The sequence below is a fragment of the Barbatula barbatula genome, assembly GCF_947034865.1.
Source record: "Barbatula barbatula genome assembly, chromosome: 12".
NCBI classification, from domain to species: domain Eukaryota; kingdom Metazoa; phylum Chordata; class Actinopteri; order Cypriniformes; family Nemacheilidae; genus Barbatula; species Barbatula barbatula.
This window is the reverse complement of record NC_136775.1, coordinates 8,034,095-8,057,654: the sequence shown is the minus strand read 5'-3', so window position 1 is coordinate 8,057,654 and position 23,560 is coordinate 8,034,095. Positions and strand designations below refer to the sequence as shown.

Here is a 23,560-nt window from a genome sequence, read left to right as displayed (position 1 = left end):
CCAGTCTTCTTGTGTTCAATACTGCACCAAAACAAACTCCCTATAGTTCCTCAATGAAAACGACCCAGTGTTACCTTGGTTACACAGTCATGCGTCATAGAAAATACGTACAATATAGATCACAAACTTAGACATCAAATGTCTAATAAGTTACAGGCAGGTGATTCATTAAAGATTGACAAAGCCTTTGGTATCTTTCCTTGAACCTAAATATTTAACACGTTGATAAAGACGTTTTATGTTACAAAATCTCCCGCGTAATCGACATGCAAAGCTTGCCACTGCAGGAGTGACATAAAGTGCGGAGGAAACATTAATTATTAGAACCTAAATGAGCATTGTGGCATATGACACAGTCTTTATGAACTCCAGATATGGTGGCTGTTTTTAAATGAATCATAGACAGCTCCAGCACTTGTAAGTCTAACTGAAGGCACTGATTTATGAGTGTGGCAGTGTGGCAGTAATGGATGGGCTCTTTCTCAGAACGAGCCTTTTTAAATTGGATAAAATGATGTGTACATCGAATCTGTCCTTTTAACATGGCATAGCACAGCCATCAAATGCAGTTCATAAACAGAAAAACATTTCCTGAATGGAATTTCGCACGCTGTACACGTATAGGGGATTTATAATAAACTGTGATGTAAAAGCCAACCACAATTTTGCCATTGTGGAGAGGATATGAGAAATCAAGAATCTACTGTTTCTTCAGAATAAATCATTTTTACTATGAATGTTGCCTTCAGCTCGGTAAGAGCGAGAAAGTAAGAAACAGACACAATTACCTTAGTACATTTTACCCTAATCCTCTCACAACCCCGTCTAAATGATTCGATTTAAGGCAAAATAATTTGTTGGTTTTAGAGTTTTGTAATAGGAACCTAATAAAATGTCCACAAACTTTGCTAATACATTTTTTTTAATTCACAAATGTAGCAGAGTGGATTTGTTGCAGTTTGCAACTCAAGATATTTCATTAAGTCAGCAAATATCACTGTGATTCAATTCAGAACCTAATTTGCTATCTTTTTTAACATCTTCCTTTGACCTGATCTCTGGGTGAGGTCTCAAAGATAAAACATAAAAACTTCCAGTGAAGGTTTCTATTGAAAGCAGAAACTCTAACACAGGGATTCATCGGGGATTTAGACATTTACAACACGACACGATGATTTTCTGTAAACCTACTTTAAAACAATGTGACAAGCCTATGAAATTTAAATGGCATGGTCAGCAATTCCTCAGAACAAACTGAAAACTGAAGTAAACTGAAGCTCAGCGAAGTTGGAGAGAATTTATGAAGACTTAGGGTTTTGTCTATTTTGTCCTCATCTTCTGATGGTTTAGTTGACCCAAGGCGGCATTAAGAAGAGAAATGTACTAGTCTTTATCATACAGGAGCCAGCAAAACCAGCCAATATTAAATGATCACAGCAAAACAGAGTTTCAAAATCTGACACCATACACTATGTTGTTTAACAGAATGATTAATGACATTAGAATGCGACATTCAAGTTAAAGGTTAAAAGGGCTATGATAGTTAATACTGCTTTATACCATTAGCATGCTTATCATTTCCTAACATCAGTTGCCTTCATTCTGTTATCTCATTCTAAACATATGAGTTGATATAATGAACGTGCTCCCATAACGCTCTCACATTCATCCTAATTTATTAACGCAGCTTCTATGAACCATCACTGGACGCATAGGGAATTTTTATTCGAATTAAAATGTAGCTCTGCTACTAATATCACAGTGTGTACACTACGTGTAAGAGCTCTTCGAGCATATGATCGTAGGTCATGCTTATTTATCTCAATTTAATAGTAAAAATATACATAATCTCACAAATGACTCGGCGAGATGAGTCATATTAGAACCCCGAAGAATCTTTCTATTAGAAAATATATCCAATGATTAACAGGTATGCAATGAAAGACACATCCCAAAAGTACATCAAACAACCTTTTATTCAAGATCTTTTGGTTTGCAAATAGAAATCATGTTAAAAACACTCACATTTGCATTTAAAACAAAACATGGTCTAAAAATCTGTCTGTGGTCTGTGTATATAGTGTAGAGTGATCAGAGTTTGCAGGTCTGAACGGTCATGGCGTTCTCAGGCCATCTGTATGAGTCAACCGCAAATTCTTCATAGTCTGTGCTGTACACGAGCGAATGAATGAAAGCTTCTTTATCCTGCGGTTCCGGGTACAGCGTTGCCATTTTGTGTTTATAGGCGTATTCCACAATCTGTCAGGCAAGATGAATGTATGGTAATTATGGCAAAACGTCACAACGTGTAAAGCGCAGGTACACGCATGACTCAACGATTGACTAATGACTAAAGCTGGAAGCTTATTAAAATGTCAAGAGCGTATAAAGCTGTTCTCACAAACCTTTACAGCCAACCTGATGGAAACCTCCTGAATCTTGCAGAGAGGAGGATACAGACGTCCCTCTGCCAGATGCTCCTCAGTCACAAGTTCTGCAATAGTCTGTGAAAAGACATCAGCAAAACTGAAGATTATTCTAAAATATTTTGGACCTCTCAACACAAAGAGCTTGCAGTTAATTGGTGTTTTGTGTGTTTTTGTTCGCCTCGCATTTAATATTCTCCCCTTGTTCACTTGTTTACGGCAATATGTGGGTTTGTTTTTGCGTCTGTGATCAGATTAAGAACAGGCAGGACAAAATAACAATCTATATAAGCTTTATCTTTGTCACTCAGACGTTTGGAAATACAGAACAACTGTACTGTTGTTCAATACACACCAGAAACTTCCTGCTTTAATAACTAAAATTAAAGTTGTGAAGATTTGTTGTTCCATCCTCAAGATAAAGATTTAAATATTTGTGAAGGCAAAAGAAAGGAAAGTAACACTGTAAAACAAAAGAGTGAAAATAGGGCATAATATACTGTGTGAATAAGAAGGGATTCGTCCCTATTCATGTACATTTACGTCTGTAAAATTAATGGATAATGTACTGGCAGATTATTACCAGTTTTTTTTAGAGTGAACCTTTAACCTTCAAAAGCACTACTTTGCCTAAGAAATAAACATTTTACTGATTGAAATACAAATCTCCAGCTAGATCAGCAATATCTGGTCATTTAATGTGCTTTATTTACATTAAATAAATGTCATGAAACTGACAGCAGTCAATGAGCATTGATCATTTCACACACAAAAGCGTCCCTAATGTAAAACCTAGAGACCTGAACAACACAAAATGCAAGCGCGCATGGAACCTGACTGACACACTGTCTGACCGATCTCAGGTGAAGCAGCTCGCCAGATAACACATGTGGTTGATGTGGGAAAGGGTAGGGGGAATCTTGTATATAGAAATAAGATTTTATGCGATACACAGACAGCGAGTCTGTAAGAGGGAGAAATATGGAGGAAATCGAATTAGATCTTCGTATTTAGATCAACCGATTAAAAATAAACCGAAGAACAGAGAGAAGCATAAGAACAGTCATGTATGAGATTTTCAATCGTTCTCCTAAACAACACGATTAAATGGAGAGCAGAGGGAGATCGTGTGGACTTTTCTCCTGAGATACTAATCTTATTTTTCCTTTACAGTTTAAGGACAGATTGCTGCAGTGTCACAAACTGTGCTTGGGATTAAAAATAGAAAGTCGGCAATAACAAGTCAGGGACATCAATACATTTCAAAATTCAAGATTTCTCATTAAATATTTATGAAGCCCAAGTGTGTGAGCTTTGCAATCCACATCAGCTTTATACCTCAGAACTCTTACTGAGTGTCAGCAATTGCCTCATTTAATATCGGTTTTAATTAACCGAAATTACTTTTGGACAAAAGAAGTCGAAACATAAGTGAGAACCTTCATAAGGATATGAAGGAACACCATCTGAGCTACAAAACCTTCCCCGGGGAACCAGAAAAATAAAGTGTGAATTGAAAGAAATGTAAAGAGATTCTATTGTATCACCTCAGCCGTAACAAGGAAAACATCCTCAGGAATATGTTTTATCTCACAAGCGGTGACCCCCAGTCCCACTCCAGGAAACACATAAGCATTGTTGCCCTGACCAGGGTAGAACTTTCGTCCATCTGGTAGAGTTACAGGATCGAATGGACTCCCGCTAGCAAATATACCCCTGCCCTGAAAATCCAAACACAAAAGAATCATTCAAACAAAAACCTTATCACTAATACAAACACACATGGGAAACCGCTCAGAAAATACCTCTGTGAGCGTGTAACACTGCTCAGCAGTACACTCTGCCTTGCTGGTAGGGTTGCTCAGAGCGAAGATAATTGGTCTCTTGTTAATGTTTGCCATTGTCTTAACAATCTCCTCAGTGAAAGCCCCCGCAATGGCCGCCACCCCTGAAAACATAAAGAGACGGATACAATACATTATAAGCCTGTTTGCAATCCACGTTCAATTTCCCTCCCCCTACTTCAAAGTATTTTCTACGTCCCTGCATGAAGCAACTATGTGTGAAATATACTCTAGATGTATTTATTTGCATACCAATTAAAGCAGTAGGCTTCAGTTCCTTCACGACATCCTCAAGCTTCTTCATTTGTGCATGTTCATGTGCAAACCTCTCTTTCTCATGGGTGAGGTGATCCCGACCCTGAATGAGATAAGGAAAAACAGTGAGAAAGATACACATATTTGAATATATTAAAACATAGTGACAAACAAACTACAACTGTCATGATTCTGCCTGCTCTTGTCTTGATTTTCTGGTCTAGGGGCAGAATCATGACAGACCCACGTGTTTTATGTGGAGAGAAACATATTATTGTCAATCAGGACATAATATGCGTTCTCTCCTGTCTCGTCATTTGGCCCCGCCCCTCTCGTTCCTAGTATAGCTTTCCTCCTGTGTCGCATTACCCACTCCTGCCCATCGTTATCTCCTTTGTTAGTCTCCCTATATAATACCCTCTTGTCCATTGTCTTGTGCTGGTTGATTGTACCTGTATACTTGTAATCCCTGTACATGGTCCCTGCTAGTGTGTGTAGTTCAAGTTCCTGGTTCCTGTATCGTGTATGTTTAGTTCAAGTTCCTTGTTTGTATTTCTAGTAGTTTGTTTTTCTAGTAGTTTGTTTTTGCCCCCCATGTGGGAAGTATTTGTTTTCAGTGTTGGATTTTAGTTTGTCAGTGTTTTCCCCCCATCGCGGGTGTTTGCTTTGTGTTTATTATTTATTAAAACCTGTTTAACCCCTTCATCCCCGTGTCTGCCTGCACTTGGGTTCTCTGTCACAGTTCATGACAGAATCAACCAGCCATTACTGAACCCAGCAGGCAGCAATGACCACACGGGCCCGGAAGCCTCGTCTTCTCTGCGGCGTCCAACAAGGGAATACTGACTTGGAAAGTTATTTGGGCAGGTTCCTGGATGTCGCAGAGGAGATGGTCCGTGGTGAGGAGGAGCTGGCGGTGCTTTTTAACGCCGGTCTGAGGGACCCTCTTTCGCCAGCGGAGATGAGATCGCTGAAGCCGTTGGAGTTTGAGGATGTGTGGAGGTGCGCCGTCGCACGCTCTGAGCTCAGGATCTCAGGCCAACTTGGCTATTCATCTCCGCTGGCCGCAGTTCCAGAGGGTCGTGCCCTGCAGATCGGGGTTATGGGCATCACCACACCATCTGCTCCACCACCTACAGCCTCCTCACCCGCAGTCAGCTTTGGTGGCAAGCGTGGGAGACGGGAATCCTGGGGGTCCTCGTCCGAGGCCTCCAATCCCGAGCCGCCCGTGCCCTTCTCGTCATTCCTTCAGCCGCCCACCAGACGGGTGGCTCGGCTGAAGAAGAAGAGGCAACGGAGGGCGGTCCCAAGTCCGGTGGTCCCGTCAAGTCCGGTGGTCCCGTCAAGTCCGGTGGTCCCGTCAAGTCCGGTGGTCCCGTCAAGTCCGGTGGTCCCGTCAAGTCCGGTGGTCCCAAGTCCGGTGGTCCCAAGTCCGGTGGTCCCGTCAAGTCCGGTGGTCCCAAGTCCGGTGGTCCCAAGTCCGGTGGTCCCAAGTCCGGTGGTCCCAAGTCCGGTGGTCCCAAGTCCGGTGGTCCCAAGTCCGGTGGTCCCAAGTCCGGTGGTCCCAAGTCCGGTGGTCCCAAGTCCGGTGGTCCCAAGTCCGGTGGTCCCAAGTCCGGTGGTCCCAAGTCCGGTGGTCCCAAGTCCGGTGGTCCCAAGTCCGGTGGTCCCAAGTCCGGTGGTCCCAAGTCCGGTGGTCCCAAGTCCGGTGGTCCCAAGTCCGGTGGTCCCAAGTCCGGTGGTCCCAAGTCCGGTGGTCCCAAGTCCGGTGGTCCCAAGTCCGGTGGTCCCAAGTCCGGTGGTCCCAAGTCCGGTGGTCCCGCAGGCGCCCAGTCCTGTTCCTCAGCCGGCCTTCCAGCCGGCCTCAAGTCCTGTTCCTCAGCCGGCCTTCCTGCCGGCCTCAAGCCCTGTTCCTCAGCCGGCCTTCCAGCCGGCCTCAAGCCCTGTTCCTCAGCCGGCCTTCCAGCCGGCCTCAAGCCCTGTTCCTCAGCCGGCCTTCCAGCCGGCCTCAAGCCATGTTCCTCAGCCGGCCTTCCAGCCGGCCTCAAGCCATGTTCCTCAGCCGGGGACTCCTAGAGCCCCTGGGACTTCGCGCTCTCGAGCGCCGCCCCCCAGGGTGTCCCCCAAGTCCCCTGGGACTCCGCGCTTCCGAGCGCCAGGGACAAAAACTGTTCCCCCTTATCCCAACCCCTTTGGACTTCCCCCCATGGACTCATGTGTTCCCCCCATGAACTTTGTTGTTCCCCCTCCCCCCCTCCCTTGTTTGTTATTTTTAGTATGTCACCCTAACCCTTTTATCATGTATTCTTGTATGCCCCTAATTGTGTTTACCATGTTTTGTTGGATGTTGTCTGTTTCCCAGTCGGTCTTGTCTCGTTAGTCTGCTCCCTTGGTGAACGCCAGGGGGCGTTCATTAAGGGGGGGGGTTCTGTCATGATTCTGCCTGCTCTTGTCTTGATTTTCTGGTCTAGGGGCAGAATCATGACAGACCCACGTGTTTTATGTGGAGAGAAACATATTATTGTCAATCAGGACATAATATGCGTTCTCTCCTGTCTCGTCATTTGGCCCCGCCCCTCTCGTTCCTAGTATAGCTTTCCTCCTGTGTCGCATTACCCACTCCTGCCCATCGTTATCTCCTTTGTTAGTCTCCCTATATAATACCCTCTTGTCCATTGTCTTGTGCTGGTTGATTGTACCTGTATACTTGTAATCCCTGTACATGGTCCCTGCTAGTGTGTGTAGTTCAAGTTCCTGGTTCCTGTATCGTGTATGTTTAGTTCAAGTTCCTTGTTTGTATTTCTAGTAGTTTGTTTTTCTAGTAGTTTGTTTTTGCCCCCCATGTGGGAAGTATTTGTTTTCAGTGTTGGATTTTAGTTTGTCAGTGTTTTCCCCCCATCGCGGGTGTTTGCTTTGTGTTTATTATTTATTAAAACCTGTTTAACCCCTTCATCCCCGTGTCTGCCTGCACTTGGGTTCTCTGTCACAGTTCATGACAACAACATCTTAATGGAGAAATATGAATATTTGGATAGCAAAGTCATTTTAGAAAATGTATATTGTAAATGTATGCATTACATTTTACATCGTATCAGTTAAGAAAATATAAAATGTCATTTGAATGAGACGGATATGCTGATCATGTATCTGGTTACTCATTGGAGCATTTCCATATATATAAACTATACTTGAGATTACCTTGAAATGACGCTCTTGTAAATGTAAAGGCAATTGTCTTATATGTATCCATTGTGTACTCTTACATTTAAACATTATTAAACATACATAATATTAACAAAAATGACAAATAATTGGAAATAAAGTTAAGCTCCAGTAAATACTGTAGGTTTGAGTGCATACTGCACTTTATCTATTTGCCTAATGCTATAAAATTCATTTTTAAGTGTGGCTCAATTCTCCAAGGCACTTCGACAAATAAAATATGAATTACGGTCAATTGCTTTTTATGACACAAATAAAAGCACAAATCCTTTGGAATGCCCTTTGGAACTGTGTATCTAACACATCCAACAGTCAACTATAAAATATATATATTTTAAAATAGAATAACATCTAATGCTTTCTAGAGAAGCAACATCTTATAAAGCTCAAATGTGAGTGGTCACTTGGATGGTGACAATCCAAGCAGACCATCGTATGAGGTGTTAACTGAGATGTTGAAGATTTCACCTCAGGCTGCAGCTTAGCGAAGAGGAGCTGGACACGAGTAGTTTCAAGATCACAGACTTTCACCAACATCATTTGCCCCGAGCAAGATTCTTACTTTCCAGGAGACTAAATGCGACAGGTGTGGCATACTGAAGTGACCTCACCTTAACGACGAGTCCTTTAGAATCCACCATCCAGATCTTTTTCAAACACTGCTCTCGAGGAAGCCCCTCCTTCTCCATCGCCATGACGATGAGCTCAGCGATGCCCATTGCAGCCTAAAATGTTGGACTTACAAATTACCTCAAAACTTGGTAAACGTAACAAAGTTTTTATGAAAACATGTTGTCTTCCAAAAAATATATGACATTAAGATAATTTAATAAACTGTTTTATAGACAGACAAAAGGGAACATGGCATAATTATGCCTTTCAGCTACCATTGGGGTTCATTTGAATATTTAATTGAATAGTTAATATGTTAAAATGCAAATGTATTTGTTTATTATAGACCAGATGTACAGTGATAATTTAAAGGCAGCGTAGGCAATCTGTATGTGTGTAGCCGACTCACGTACCTCTCCAGCACCTTGAAACACAATGGTATGGTCTGACATTTTGCTCTTGGTGATACGAAGAGCAGCCAGCAGACCGGCCACAGCCACTGCAGCAGTACCTATAGCAAAGAAAATATAAATACACTACTGTTTCTGGCTGTTCTGATCTGATCTCAAATGTAAACTGATAACAATGTTTGTTTGCTATCTACTAAGAAGGGTTTGAGACTTGATAAAAAGTACTAAATGATCCCAACAAAATTAAGGTAAAGATCTTTGAGCCATAGTTGCTTGTGGGATTGAGGGGATCGGGGAGAGAGTCTGGATTTATGAGGCATTTTTAAATCCTTGAGTTCTGTAATGAGGTCTAATAAGATGAGCTTGGCCATATTATTTCACAGAAGTCACCTGAGAGATACACAGAGAGAAAATACACCTCTAGTGTCTGATGTTTGGAAATCTGCTTCTAAAGCACAACATTATGTCTCTTATTGACTGACATATATCACAATGTTTTAATATACTGTACTGCAAGTGTGCTTCTTTTATTTGTGAGAATCAGGTTGAAGCGTATCAGTATGCGTCATATCTGTCTATTTACCTTGAATGTCATCATTGAATGTGAGGTACTTGTTTCTGTATTTGTTCAGAAGACGGAAGGCGTTGATGTTGGCAAAATCCTCAAACTGGATAAGACAGTTCATCCCATACCTGTGCAAAACAGAGAAATGTTTATTTATGTATATTTATGTATTTTCAAGTATAATTGTCCTAATTTCTAAAACATTAAAATATTATCTACTGAAAATGACCATTTCGTACTTCTTTTTTAAATGGATATAGCTAAACTGAGTAATGTGCTAATAAGACCATGGTCAGGGTTTGATTGCGAAAAGAGTCTACATGTTGAAATGTCTGAATGCATAAACATACAGTGTGCTGCATTCTAGATCATTCTGCATTCTAGTGCTTCGGAGTGACAACTAGGGGCCAAGTGAACAGATGGACACTTTGCTCCCATGATTCATTGTGCAGGTTTAAATTTGTATGTCAAAAGCTTTATTATATACAGTCTCTATATATATGTATGACAACATACTGTATACCTGAAAACTAGGCATAGTGTGTAGTCAGAATGTATCCATTTACAACAAATAAAACTAAGTTAATGATGCAGAAATTAGGTCAGGTCCATTAGCAACAGAGCTACAAAAGTGACACAAACCAAAGCAAATAATGTGCTGGTTCATGAAACGTGCAGCTTACACAAAGCAATATATCTTAGACATACAAGTTGAAGCTCATTATATTACATGTCAAGAAGATTGTGCCTCCTTCACTGCATGGCAAGATGACATTAAAAGGAACATTTCACCCAAAATAAAACTTCTGTCATCATTTACTCAATTGAAACAAGTCGAAGGATGGCAGAATTTTCAATTTTGTGTGAACTGTCTCTTTAAGTGCCTTTCAAGGAAGCCTACACATCATTCATCCCTTCATAGTTCTCACTCTGTGGGGTAAAACTCTTTAAATGAATTACAGCATGAGGATGAGTCCTTCAGAAGTAAAGTTAACTGCACTTGTCCTGCAGAGGGGGCCATTTAACTGCTCCATAGCTCACTACATGCGGGTGACAATCCTGAATCTCTTCTGAAACTTGTTTCCAGTGGATTCGCAAGTCAATCATAACACAGCCCTCAAGAACACTATCAAAGAACGGCATTTGTAGCTAGTCTATTTGCACATACAAAAAGTTATTCGATCTCAATATACTGTATCGACCGATCTGGTGACTCGCTTCAAGTGACATAAAACAGCTTTGACTGCAATACTGATATGACCGGAGTCCTGTCTTTGTGTAAAACCTTTTACAACGATGGTAAATGACATAAGGACCTCCAAAGACCTTTATACTGAACACAGTTGTAATGTAGCAATCTCTCACTCACAAGCTCTTCTGCAATATTTCCCGTCAGCAGAACAGAATTACACAGATCCACCAATGATTTCCCTATGGAGATGAGAGGCCAGAGATCCCCATCAACTTCTGATACAATATCAGAGGTCTAGAACACCCAGAAATTGAAACCAGAATGTGTTTAAACTGCAGAATGGCACTGCAGAGGAGTGTCATTCAACACTACCGCCCATTGCACGGGGGGATTCTCATAGTTTATTAAATGTGACGGTTGTCTCTTGACACATTCATCACCGTCTTTCCTTCAGTGCCCCTACACATCACATACATCAGGAATATTCATTTTCACTCGTGACACATTCAGCTGCAGCCAATGTCCCGTATTTTAGCTCCCACCCTTATCAAACAAGCTAATTTGGGTCTTCAGTATTCATTAAACATGACAGGTGTGTTTGATTATGGCATGAGATCAATACTGCAGGATGCTGACCCTCCGAGATCAATATTAAGGGGATATTTTAATTTAAGGTTACCCTCATATCATTCCAAACCTGTAAATTCCTTTATTTCATGTGTCAAAAACCAAAGATGTTATTTAAAAAATGAATGCCGGTGACCAAACAACATTAGACCCCATTGACTCCCATTGTATGGATATTTCTCAAAATATAAATTATTTTGTGTTTCACAGATACAGGTTTTGAACGAAATGGGGGGACGGAATTGAAATTTGGGTGAACGTTCCCTTCAAATACACCTGCTATGAGGGATGCGGGCCAAGTCAGAACGCTTTATCAAATATAAACTCTAGAATGCAGTTATACGAAATATTGCATTATTGATTTGAAACATAAATGAAACTTTGGCGTTTGTAACTTTAATATTTAATGTCATGAGAAAATTTTAGAAAATGATCTGCAAGCATGATCAGAAAATAGACCAGCATAAAAATGACCTTCATTTCCATATGAAAAGCATGGAAATAATCAAGAATATGAAGTACTGCACATAATGTATGCTAGTCATACTGATCTGCAAATCTATAGTTAAACGCTGATGACAGAATGGTTTTTCAGCAATCACTTAAGCTGCATAATTTATCCACAATTACTTATCCAAGACCCAAAATTCCCCATTAGCATCCATCATACTGCTAATTCAATTCTGTAAAACAACGTCACATGACGACACAACAACAACAAAGCCCAATGCAACCGCAGTGGTAAAAACTGTCAGTACTAAGTGAACAGACATAAACCAGAAGAACACCATAAACCTTTCAATGTTTCCAGAGACTGAGGCGCGCCCCCTGTCGTTCAATGCAACCAGGTTAACTGAATTTAACAGAATCCCCGCAGAAGGTTTTCTGCTAACCCTCCACCTTGAGATCCGGCTCAGATCTGTCTTCCTAATCAAACTCCAGACTAAACTCTGAAATCTCTGCAGGGAGAGGTGGGAAAGGAGTCCAGTGAGACTGACAGAGTAATTGCTCATGGATTTGGAGAAGAACTTGGCAGATATAAATAGGAGGTAGAGAAAGTGAGTCATAAACCCAGCATGCTCGGAGGAGGAAGATTAATGAGATCATAACCTCTCGATCTGGACTATCAGCAGCATTAAAGCATTTCAATAGAGAAATCTCTTGCTTTCTGTTTGCTTAGATGGTTTTCGTGGGTATGTTTAGTTGTGTGGTAAAGACGATACGACGCCCTAAGACAGTAAAACAAAGACTGTGTTTGTCCTTGATTCCCATTCTCATCAAAGCCTGTTGACTTTCTCAAGCACTCAGCTCAATAGACTTCATAACACACCTCTACAGTACAGGTCAAACAATAAGCTGGCCAGAGATCAGCTCTACTGGTTCTCTCCACCATGAACCAGACAATGCCAGACCCGCCCAAGGACAGAGGGATCTGCAGACACCCAACAGACTCTCTTTCTCTCTCTTCGTCTGCCTTCACCTCAAGACAGAAGCAGAAGTAGTTTGTAGTACTAAGAGAAGCTCTTCAAGCCAATGTTAAATTAACTCTGTGCTCAGGGACAGCTGTGCTATTGGAAAGTTGCTTCTATAAAAATAAGGGTCATTCTGTGTTAAGCAGGCAATTCTTCAGTCAACATAGTATTTTTGCTACATTGAGGATAGAGAAGCTTCTAGAAAGAGCTTTCTGAACAAACTTTCTGGTTTCTGCGATTTGTCTTTTGAACTTCTGCTTTGTACCTGTGGTGAGAACACACCTAATAAGACTGCGAGGGTAGGCTATGTGTGCAGTCCACCAAATTAGGCTTATGATAAACTATGTATTTATGTTCTCTCTTCCTTCCCATTTCTCTCTCTCTCTCTGTCTAGACACAACAAACAGTAACATTGTGCCGAGGACTTTTAATGAAAACAAAGAGGAGCCTGAGAGTATAGCGCCTAAGTGACACACACAAACACACTCAAACATTTCTCATCAAACCTGAAAGTCCCGTGTGCAAAATTTAGCGGCAAGTAGAGGCAAGATTGCGAATTGCAACCCCTGGCTAAAATCCACTGCTCGCCCGTCCCTTTCGAAGCACTATGGTGGATGACAAATGACTAAGATACCGTCACATTTTCACATCTTTGTCAAAGGAGATCATGTATTTAAAAAACACGATCTGTAGAGCAGTTTGTCTGTTTAGGGCTACTGTAGAAACAACATGCCGAATTCCATGTAAGGGGACCCGCGGTGCAGAGTCCGGTCGGGTGAATCGCTAATATTTGATCTAACGGTTGGAATAATTATTTGTGTCATTTGTGTCAAAATAGCCAATTCTAAGGTAACAAAAACCTTACGTTTCATTAGGTACACCTCTGAAGACATAATTATGTATATTATATTGCAGTTATGTCAATGGATCATCAAAAAAAATTACACACTGGACCTTAAAGCAAATCCAGATTATTTACAGCTCTGTTTCTTGTAAGCAATTTTAACATCTAAAACCAAGTTGAAACTTAAACGATCCACAACTGACAACTCAAATCTCCTGAGCCACGAAAGAGTTACCTCTGAGCATTATTTTCCTCTAGGATTGAATGCCAACTGGTCATCATATTGCACACACTACAAAGCATGCAAGCTCTAAACAGCGATGTAATTCCCACCAGTCAGCATGCAGAGCTTTTTAATCAGTCTGGGAAACCGAACTGTGTTGAAAAGTTACCAGGTTGATATTAGAGAAAGGACAACCCTGCTGAAAAGATCAGCCTGGGGACCAGACATCAGGCTGAAAGTCAAAAGTCTGACCACCCGAGATGAATTACTCCTCATGGGCATCTCATTTCACAAAGAAACGTGCAAAACTATATGTTATGATAATAGAGTAAAGGGTTGAAAGGCGGCGGGCGACATGTCATGCAAAGTCCGAATCTATTCAGACATGCAGATGATGAAGAATCTAGAAAGTAAATTATATAGAAGCCGTAACAAATTTTCATCTGTTTTAACGATCTTAGAATATAAACCCGGCTACATCACTGATGAGAAGAATGTAGTGAATACCAACTGCAAAAGTCTTCGCTACACCATTGCCACACAATACAACAATCCCTTTATGCTCCTCGTTCATTCAGCAATGATTTATTGCTCATGGGGCTGTTTCTTCCGGAGGTAAACCGTTTGCCCGAACAACAGGAAAAGTCTCTTTTGATAAAGTGCTGAAGTTTCACACTGCCTGTGCTAATCTAACTGCAGTACTTAATTCTTATATTGTCGATTTGCTCTAAAAATAAAGTGGTTTTCTCTGACATACAGAGTCAAGATGCGAAAGCCAAAAGTAAAAGCAGGACTTAGCCTTATCGTAATCTTGCTCTGCACCAGAAAAACAGAGATTGGAAGACAAAGATGGGTTTAAAGATAATAGCACAAACATTTAAAGGTCAAAGTTAATGTTTCATTTGAGGATTCTAAAGGGGAATTTCTCAAAATAATACCTGATACAGAAACGTACAGTTACAGAGAACAGTATCTGAAACCTTGAAGTTACAATTTCTGCATTCATTTGATGTAAAATATTTAATCTTCGACTGACTCATAACAAGAGAAACAAATGCAGTGTAAACAAATAACACAAACACTTTTAATCGCAGAGCCAGCCTTATCACCACCCTTACAAAATGAACAATGGTTAAACTATGGTAGCCTCGTTTTTTTTTTTTGTAGTAAACCCAAAGTAACCACTCGATGGGATAATAACCATATTTTAACCATATTAAATTGTGGTAATACTGTACAAATGTTAATCAATACACCAAAAAGGTTATTTTTACTATAATAAAACCAGTGCGGCATCCTGATTCACCTACTTATACTATGCCCTAAAAGTATCTACTATATTTGTTATTAAAAAGTATAGTGTGCCCAGATGTCATTCTGATCATTAAGAAAATACCGCTTCTACTGGCATTTAAGTATATTCTTTTATTGTTTATTTAGCAATTATTACTGTATACTTACATTTATTATTTCAGCGATGCATCACTTATTTAATTGTATGAATGCAGTGTGGCATCACATCACTTAACCCTGCCTACTTGAGGTGAGTTGTGGCCACTTCAGATTTTCAAAGGAAATCGTAGATTATCAAGTTTCTTTGTGAACTTGATAATTTTTATTTTTGGACATAAATCCACTTTGGAGTTAAGGACAAATAATATGCGAACTGGGATGCAGGGCATTTTTGATTATGCAACCATAAAGATTTTTTTTTTTAATTTAAATTTTTACTAAATCGTTTTAGTTCAGCAACATATTGGAATGGAGTATCATGAGATCAAGCAACGAAGGTCAGCACCCTGGACCACTCCAAAAAGTCTATGTTCTTCTGTTAAAGCAATACAAGAGCTATTTATACCAGCCTGTTGTCCTGTTGCGGAACTTGTGACTTTCAGCTAGCTAGCTGATGGCACAATGTCCTTATAAAGTTTGGAATGACTTTGTCTGTAAAAAAAACTGTAATTCTGACCTCAGTGTTACTTTTTCTGCAAATACAGGTTCCCAAGGGGCCTGTGGTGCCCAGAACACTGATCTTTCTATTAAACCCCTTGCTTACAACTCTCTCAGGAACCAAAGCCTTTCAGCAAACGTCATCCCCCCTAATTCCCTTCAGAAAAGAGAAAGGCAAGTGACTGTCCCCTCCGTCTCTTGTCCTACACACGGTTTAGGCCCTGAGATGGTCGATGTTACCATGGCGATAGCTGGAAACGAGTCACCACTACAGCTCAGTGACAAGCGAGTGAGCTCTAATGAAATAATGTGACATGGGAATTGTAACGCAACACACAGGGGGCTATAGAAGAGAGATACTTTTCAGTATTTTCTGAAAGCAGACGGAAAGCTCAGTCAGCCTCTCACAAACTACTTTAACACCACAAAGCCTGAGAAATTGTATTCTTGTGTTAAACGGGTCATAAAAAGAAAATGTGTTTAACACTTTACAAAATTTTTGCTTTGCTTCTGTATGCTGCAGAATAATGACATCAAACCGCATCTGTGACCTCCCTTCTCTATCTTGTTATAGTCACTATGCGACAGAAAGTTGCCTCATGGGAATTAATGTGTTGTTATTCCTCATCACTTGTGTCTAGACTCAAACAAAAAAAAGCTGATGGGAAACAGACTGGTAAAGCTACAGTCTGAATGCCTGAACACATTATCATTGTAAAACTCAATCAAAGTTCATTCTAATATCTGAACGCATACTGAAACAATATGCTGTAAAAATAAATCACTTTCGTTTTTTATATGTTATTCCAGAAAATACCATAGCTACTCTGCACAGATGCTATTTATATCGGATATTAATCTGCATTTAAACACAGCCAGACTTTTCCCATTTACTTCTCCCCACGATTCGCTTCTGGATTGCCAATCCAGGTGTGTTCTTCATAGCCAGCCCTTTCAAAAACTTCAAATCTTTCTTCATTTTAAGAATCACAGAGGAGGCAAACGTGACTCCTGAAATTGAGGTCCTGAAATTTACAATAATAAGGAGTTTTATTAAAAATCACCAGGACTGTAATCATTTGTTCAGTCAGCAACCCACAATCATACGTTTTCCACCAACTCTGCACATTTGGGGAAAAGTGATGCTTTTCCCTGTAGTTTTCATGTACACCCCATTATTATGGAATAACAGAGATATTTTGCCAACTGGAGGGAAATCAGATACCAGGGTTTTTGAGTTCTGTTAAATAGAGCCACGTGTCACCATCAAAGCAAGTCACACCAAAGCTTCTGAAACAGACTATAATTCGCTTGATAACATCTGATATTTAAAATAGGTAAAAGTTTTTTCAAACCACACTGACCTACAACATCATCAGACTATTTGTAGATGTGACAACATATCAGTATTACTTGAAGATTTAAGCAGTGTTTTTAAAAACTTTTATCAAGAAAGTAAAAAGTTATGTTTAAATTTCTGAACAAACTTCGAAATGCTAGGTGGTTCAGTACATCTGCAAGGCCATACAACTAAACTAAATAATCTGTTATTAGGACGCCCATCATGGGCCACTAAAGTCTAAATTTACGGCACTAGTGCTGGGATTGTTTAAGATAACATGTTTCAATGCATTTTATCTTCCATCATCCAATATGATAGATGGATTTTATGCACATTCATTACAATAGCCATCAAAAACTATTTCACAACAGATCATGTCAATAACCCCATTTATCTCAAACTGCCATTTTCCACGTATCCCAGAGATAAATACTGTTGAGTAAGAGCAAAACCATAAACTATTCTAAATGTTGGGCCCCAGGCTAAGGGTACAGTTATCGGGCCAGATTACATCACTGCATGGCTCGGTGCAAATATGTGGGGAAGAACTGATGAGGCATGCAGTGAGTGATCCGGTTCGGGTTCCTGCCACAGGAGTCAATGGTTAAAGATGACCACGATCTCGCAAACCCAGAGGCACGCGCTTTCCACCACATTCCTGCAACGCAATGGCTCAGTTATGCTATCCAGACATTTCCATCAGTGCTCTTGTAGGAGGAAGCGTGTGAGGTGTGAGGGTCTTAGTGGATTTTCTCTACCTGTCTGTTGCAGCCTTCATAAATTCATCCAGAAGTTCATCGTAAGCCTGTCCACGTATTCTTTTATGCCTCAGACCAATGTACAGAGGGTCCTTCAGGAGCTCCTGCAGTGGGGAGAAAGAGGAAATAAGAGAGCGAAACAAATTCACGATTCATCATCATCACTAAGAAAACCTTTACAATAAAAATGTATAATATAACATGTTCTAGTGTATTTTCCCTTTTTCACACATGTGGTTCTATCCCGTATAAAGTTCTTACACTTTTGTATCCAAAAAGTGATGCAATGTTGTGTCAAAATAAGATCATAATGTCCTGAATAACTGGTACTATTGGACATTGGTTCTAGCTATAGATCAGATGAAGAGAATGCTGTTTCATTTCCTTCAAAACAAATCTATATACATTTCATATACAAGGGAGAAAATGAACAAAAATACAATACGCCCACATCCAAACATCTATTGTGCAACGCTCCTCTTTATTTACACTACATATGGTTATCTGGTTACCCCGCTTTCCGATAAGCCTCCCACAATTCCTTGTGCTTTCAAGCGTGCATGCGAAAGAAAAGTAGAAACCAAAAACGTTTGAAAGCACAAAACAGAAAGAGGCCAACATCCAAACTGTTAGGAAGCGCAGCAGTTGATAATCGTGTACAAATCGAGATATGTCACACATAACGCAAAAGCGCTATGGGGAAGAAAAGAAGGATCACAGAGAGAAAAACAGATGGAGTCGTTCCAGGCACCCCGTCTGTGTCGCGTGCCAGTCATCCAGAAAAACAACATGACACCTACATCAGTTTCAGCTGTACTGATACCAATGAATATTCACAGTGCATGTTTGATCTCCAGCCTTCACTTTGTGAGGTCATAGGATCTATTTCCATATTATTTCATTGTGAAAGAGTTTCATATTTAGTACACCATGACTTAAAGTTTAAACACATACAGTACACACATTTTCTCATTCTTGCTCTCACTCCTTTTATTTATTTTCAATTGACTGTCTCATTAACTGAGTAGTGTGTCTGTCTTGAGCTTCTTCAAACGTGGACCCTTAGAAGAGCGCCGTCAAACTATACAAGATCAAGGTTCATGATACAGAAGATAAACTGCGTAATCTTGCTGGCATTCAGGCTGAAAAAACAGAGAAAGAGAGAAATTTACTGAAGGGGATGCTTCACCTCCAGCACAATTTGGGATTGTTCTCCTCAAGACTTTTATGTGACAATTGATTTAAAAAAGAAAGCACTGTCTGGTTTCGAGAGGGTAGGCAAAATCATCAGTCTGGAAGAGGAAATGGAGACCTCAGATTGAGATGTGAGAGGGTGAGTGAAGCATGCATGTCTGGAGGCAGAGAGTTTGGTTTGTCGTGACTTTTGTTTTTAAGAGCCAAGCAGAAGTAATGTATGTATCATACCGGGAGAAAAACCTTTTGAATTGAGCAGATAAAAACACAAGCAAATTTAAAATGAACAACTCCTCAGTGGAGAGGATGATGGTGAGTGTCAGTTCGTCAGATAATAGGCTGGAACCAAGACAAGCCCCTCCTATACTACATTTAAGACATAACTGTAGCCCACATCAATGCAAAACCAAAAACCTCCTATAGTATTTGCCAGTTTATTTTTAAAATGCATTCCTGGACTACCATTCCTGTCTAAAACACTCTTATCTCTACTGCACCCCTAAACCACCTCTAACACTAGCCAACTAAACAAAACTGAATTGCTAATCCAGGATTAACAATGTCCTACTTGATGATCACCAAAAATGTTTCCATTATTCTAGTCATAATTCTTTAGAGATTAGATACTTATTTTAGATACTTTAACGCAGATCTTAAGGCAACGTTACAAAGACACTCATAATGTTGGAAAAACTTCAAATTACGTATATAACACTATATAATGAACCTTCATGTGAAAAACAATATGAAATATTACAGGTTCAAATATCTATAGACCGTTTCTTTGAACGCATGCGCAATCTATTAATAGCAATATTTGATTGTAAATTTAACTAAAACTACTCAACAGTTATTGATTCTTTGCGGAGGTTTACCGGAAATTAAGATTGGGCCACATAACGTTTATGTTGTTGTCGCTGAAACCTTCTACAACAAGCTTGTAGGCGTAACAGTTCACTATCTGCAGTAGTTAGCTACAATCGGATCCAAAATCAGCACAACCAATCAGATGTGCTCTTGTGAAAATGATCCTTGAGCCTTGTGGGTGATGAGAGAGAGTCTTTTTTCTCTCTGGAAGAGGTCGTGCTTTGTGTGCATGAACTGTATGTAGTCTTTCAGGTGAGATTAAAGGAGATGAACACAACACAGTCGGGGTCTGTTAGTCACAGTGGCAAGAGAATGAGAGAATGAAGGGAGAGAGAGAGAGAAAGGTGGGAGTTAGCCCTGTTTCATACAGTAGGTCTCTTTGCCTTGGCCACCCACAACAAAAACAGACAGTATATTGTTCACGGTGACATCATTGTGTGTTTGTGAGGTCACATGAGGTGATATCTGCAATACAATGCAATAAAAGGGAATTTTAGCGGAGAGGTTTAAGAAGCGTCCGATCATATTCCATATTTACACTGGATACACAAAAACAAATGTGGTAGCAGCAAAGATGAGCTGTTGTGTGGAAACGTGCATTGTGTACCAGTGCTGTCTTGAATTATCCCTATGAAAACCAGCGCTGTTTAGATAAGGCACAACACTCCATCAAACACTCACTGGGGGTGTTTACATACAGATTAAACAAAAAGTTCAAGATGGTGTTTACGTGGCACTGACTGCATTTTATGAGCAACCTGGATTGACTCTGCAGCCACAAAAGTTACTGGACTTCCACAGAACGACCACAGACAGTCTTCATGCAGATTACAGTTCAACCGAAGCGTGGAGAACCTGGATCAAGGAATGCAAAATGATGCATACAGCTCATGTATTAGATTCCTCTCTTTCTAATGTTACGGAGTGTGTCTAGAGAGACGAAACTGATCCAGGTGCAGTCGTCGCACTCCCTCTGACGGACCGAAATACAGTAGACGGTCTGACCTCAGTCAGCAGGCGTCTTGCTCCCTTAGAAATAACAGCAGACTAAATCCTTTAATAACACACATTTAATCATCAGACTGCACAGCCTTGTATAAAACACACACAGCTGTGGGGATGTACAGCAAGTAGTGAATTAATCTATCATTAGATCTGTCATCTCTTCAGAATATCCTGAAAACGAGGTCTTAATTACCTCGGGCTTTATACAGAGTCAGTCCAACTGTGAAGAATGAAAAAGGCCTTCAAGTTTTAGACTTGCAGACAGAAGGAAACTGGACACCCAACATTGAGTCATGTGTGCAGGTATGAACAGAATGTTTGTACAATCATGGCCAATGGTGATATTTTTTATTCAGATATACTATTAAAAATGTATTAAAAACTAGACATCAGGGAAGACTAGTTCACCCAAACATCAGAGATAGTTGACAGAAAAATTCGGAAAAAATATTATATCCTTTACTTCATCCTTATGTCATTCAATCTAAACCTTTATGACTTTCTTTCTTCTGCAGAATATAAAATAATATATTTTGAAGAATTTTGGTTACCACACAACATTGGAGCCCATTGACAATGCACAAAACCATGAAGACATTTCTCATCTTATTTTTTGTTTTACAGAGCAAACAGTCAAACACAGGTTTTGAACGACCTGAGGGATAGTTTTTTATTTTGGCCCATGGCAAAAAAAACTACGCACAAGACAAAACACCCGAAAGCGAGTTAGCATTTTAATACTTCCGGTGGGAAAACCCACTTACTTTAATACTTCCTTTGGTAAATCGCCCGAAATAAGGTCTGTGATAAACAAAGCCTCTAAATATTTTCACGTTTTATTCTATAACATTAAACACACCAATTATTACCCGCTAGAAGTTACACATCATCACGGGTATAAAGCTCACAAACAATGCAACATGGGCACAAATCTCTTATAATGAAGAGTGATTCATTCACGGAGTAATTACTTTCCAGGCAACACATTTTTAATAAAGTTTGAAAGAGTTGTCGGAGGCTTGGTGGTGGTGACATTTATATTGAGCATTTCCCGTGAGATTTTAGTTTTTCTATGCATATCTTGTAATATAAAACCCACATTCTCTCATACGTATGCAACAGATTGCCCTCCGGTCATATCTTTAAAATGTTTTGTTCATTTTGTTCTACCTTATATTTCGATCATTCTAACATTGAGGTGCATTCAAAGCAAATAAAAACAAACAGGTCCCTACAAGACTCACTTTTGGCTTCTACTGTATGTATGTGTGAGTGTACTGTACAAAGAAAGACCATTTCAAAAGTAAACACAAACTTCCCCTAAACAAAAATGCTGCGTTCCATTCTCTCTATTACACACAATATGAACCCTGTGAGTTCAGAACATAAATTGTAACCCACACAAATGGAATAAATAAATATGAATAAATAAACTTTTCCCCATTTTGCTGCCTGAAGACACACTAAATCACTGACTGGACAATCTGAATTTAGCATTGCAGCAAACGACACACGTGGAGCTGGCCTGCTGGAAATTGAAGCAGGACCAAATGGGAAAACTGAGTCAGAGCAGTTATGCAACAGTGTTAATGCACTTTTACGCCCTTATATTTTTATGAGCTTTTGTACAGACCTACAAGCGTGTCAAGTGGTTTGAGAATTGCATTTGGGCAGTTGACATGACACAGCAGTGTTGTGACAGAAATGCAATACTCCCTCTGAAGCTAAAAATGTATTCTTAATGACTTTTTATTACATTTCAACTTTTTATGACCTTGTATTATTAAATGTAATATTTTTACTTTTAAAATGTTTATTTGTAGCTCTGGAGGAAAACCTTTACAGGACAGCAAGAGGTTATTTAAAATCGTTCCTGTTGGGTATGTGTAAAATTACAGCATCTAAAAATGTTTAAAAATCTATGAAAATACCTTAATTTTAACCCTCATATACTGTAAATTACACATAAAAAAGCAATACAATATTAATTATTAACTTAATTTTGTGATTTCCATGCTTTAAACATGAAAAAAAATTAACAAGTGGGTACAAACACAACCTTTTAAAAAAACGTATTAAAAAACTTCATAAATTTGAAACTGGACCATAAGACAAAAACTTGATAAAACTTCACTCTTTCTTCCTCTACTTCTCTGTGAACAGTTTTGGCACCACTGACGCCAGGGATAAGCCACTGCTTTGGCACGGAAGAGGAAGCACCAGGTGGACCCTGGCACAAACCCTTGGCAGATGAGCCAGTGGTTTGTTATTCCTGTACTGCCACACCCTTGGCCTCGCCGAGGGTGACGCAGATACACGCACACCCTGTGCTCACAGTGCTATTCTTAGCCTACAGCTATTGCTGTACCGTCAGCCTTTCTGCTGTAGTGCTGTGACGGGTAAAAACAAACAAGGTGGCAAATTAGAGTCTTTAGAAAGAGGACGTGGCTGCCAAGAATAGTTATTCTCTTCTTAGATTACATCCGAACGCTCAACACGAGAAGCAGGAGTCAGCTGTCACGGTCTGGTTGGCGGCGGTGCCACAGGTCTACTCACCTCGTTGTCTGTTCCCACATCCAACATGACGGGCAGACACTGCTGAGGGGCCATTCCGCCACAGGCGGTGTACAAGGCCAGTTTACCGACGGGGATGCCCATTCCATAACAGCCCAGATCCCCCAGGCCTAGAATCCTCTCGCCATCTGTCACAACTATGGCCTGCCAAAAGATGCAACAAATAATGTCATTGTCA

The 23,560-nt window shown here is 40.2% G+C and overlaps 2 protein-coding genes across 2 annotated transcripts in view; one reads left to right on the top strand and one right to left on the bottom strand.

Annotated features, from left to right (window-relative positions):
• Window positions 1–1,958: 1,958 nt before the first annotated feature.
• The window catches only part of me1 (malic enzyme 1, NADP(+)-dependent, cytosolic), a 59,855-nt gene continuing 38,253 nt past the window's right edge, over window positions 1,959–23,560 (bottom strand). Inside the window, exons 5-14 of the mRNA XM_079470518.1 lie at window positions 23,365–23,526; window positions 17,743–17,846; window positions 9,353–9,462; window positions 8,773–8,870; window positions 8,359–8,472; window positions 4,523–4,628; window positions 4,232–4,374; window positions 3,974–4,147; window positions 2,406–2,504; window positions 1,959–2,259 (exon numbers count right to left, since the gene is read on the bottom strand). Of these exons, the coding sequence (XP_079326644.1) occupies window positions 2,092–2,259; window positions 2,406–2,504; window positions 3,974–4,147; window positions 4,232–4,374; window positions 4,523–4,628; window positions 8,359–8,472; window positions 8,773–8,870; window positions 9,353–9,462; window positions 17,743–17,846; window positions 23,365–23,526 (1,278 nt within the window). The 3' untranslated portion in view covers window positions 1,959–2,091. The remainder of the gene's footprint in view (window positions 2,260–2,405; window positions 2,505–3,973; window positions 4,148–4,231; window positions 4,375–4,522; window positions 4,629–8,358; window positions 8,473–8,772; window positions 8,871–9,352; window positions 9,463–17,742; window positions 17,847–23,364; window positions 23,527–23,560) is intronic.
• On the top strand, window positions 4,963–7,471 carry LOC306902162 (uncharacterized protein). Its single transcript, XM_079470519.1, has 2 exons — window positions 4,963–6,248; window positions 6,384–7,471. The coding sequence occupies exons 1-2, from the start codon at window positions 5,313–5,315 to the stop codon at window positions 6,903–6,905; spliced, it is 1,458 nt and encodes a 485-aa protein (XP_079326645.1). The 5' UTR covers window positions 4,963–5,312; the 3' UTR covers window positions 6,906–7,471.

Excerpts from the sequence above, each read along its gene's own strand:
- LOC306902162 (XM_079470519.1), top strand. The coding sequence starts at position 5,313 with ATGACCACACGGGCCCGGAAGCCTCGTCTTCTCTGCGGCGTCCAACAA. Across the intron at positions 6,249-6,383 it reads GTCCGGTGGTCCCAAGTCCG|CCGGCCTCAAGTCCTGTTCC; the intron begins GTGGTCCCAAGT and ends CCGGCCTTCCAG.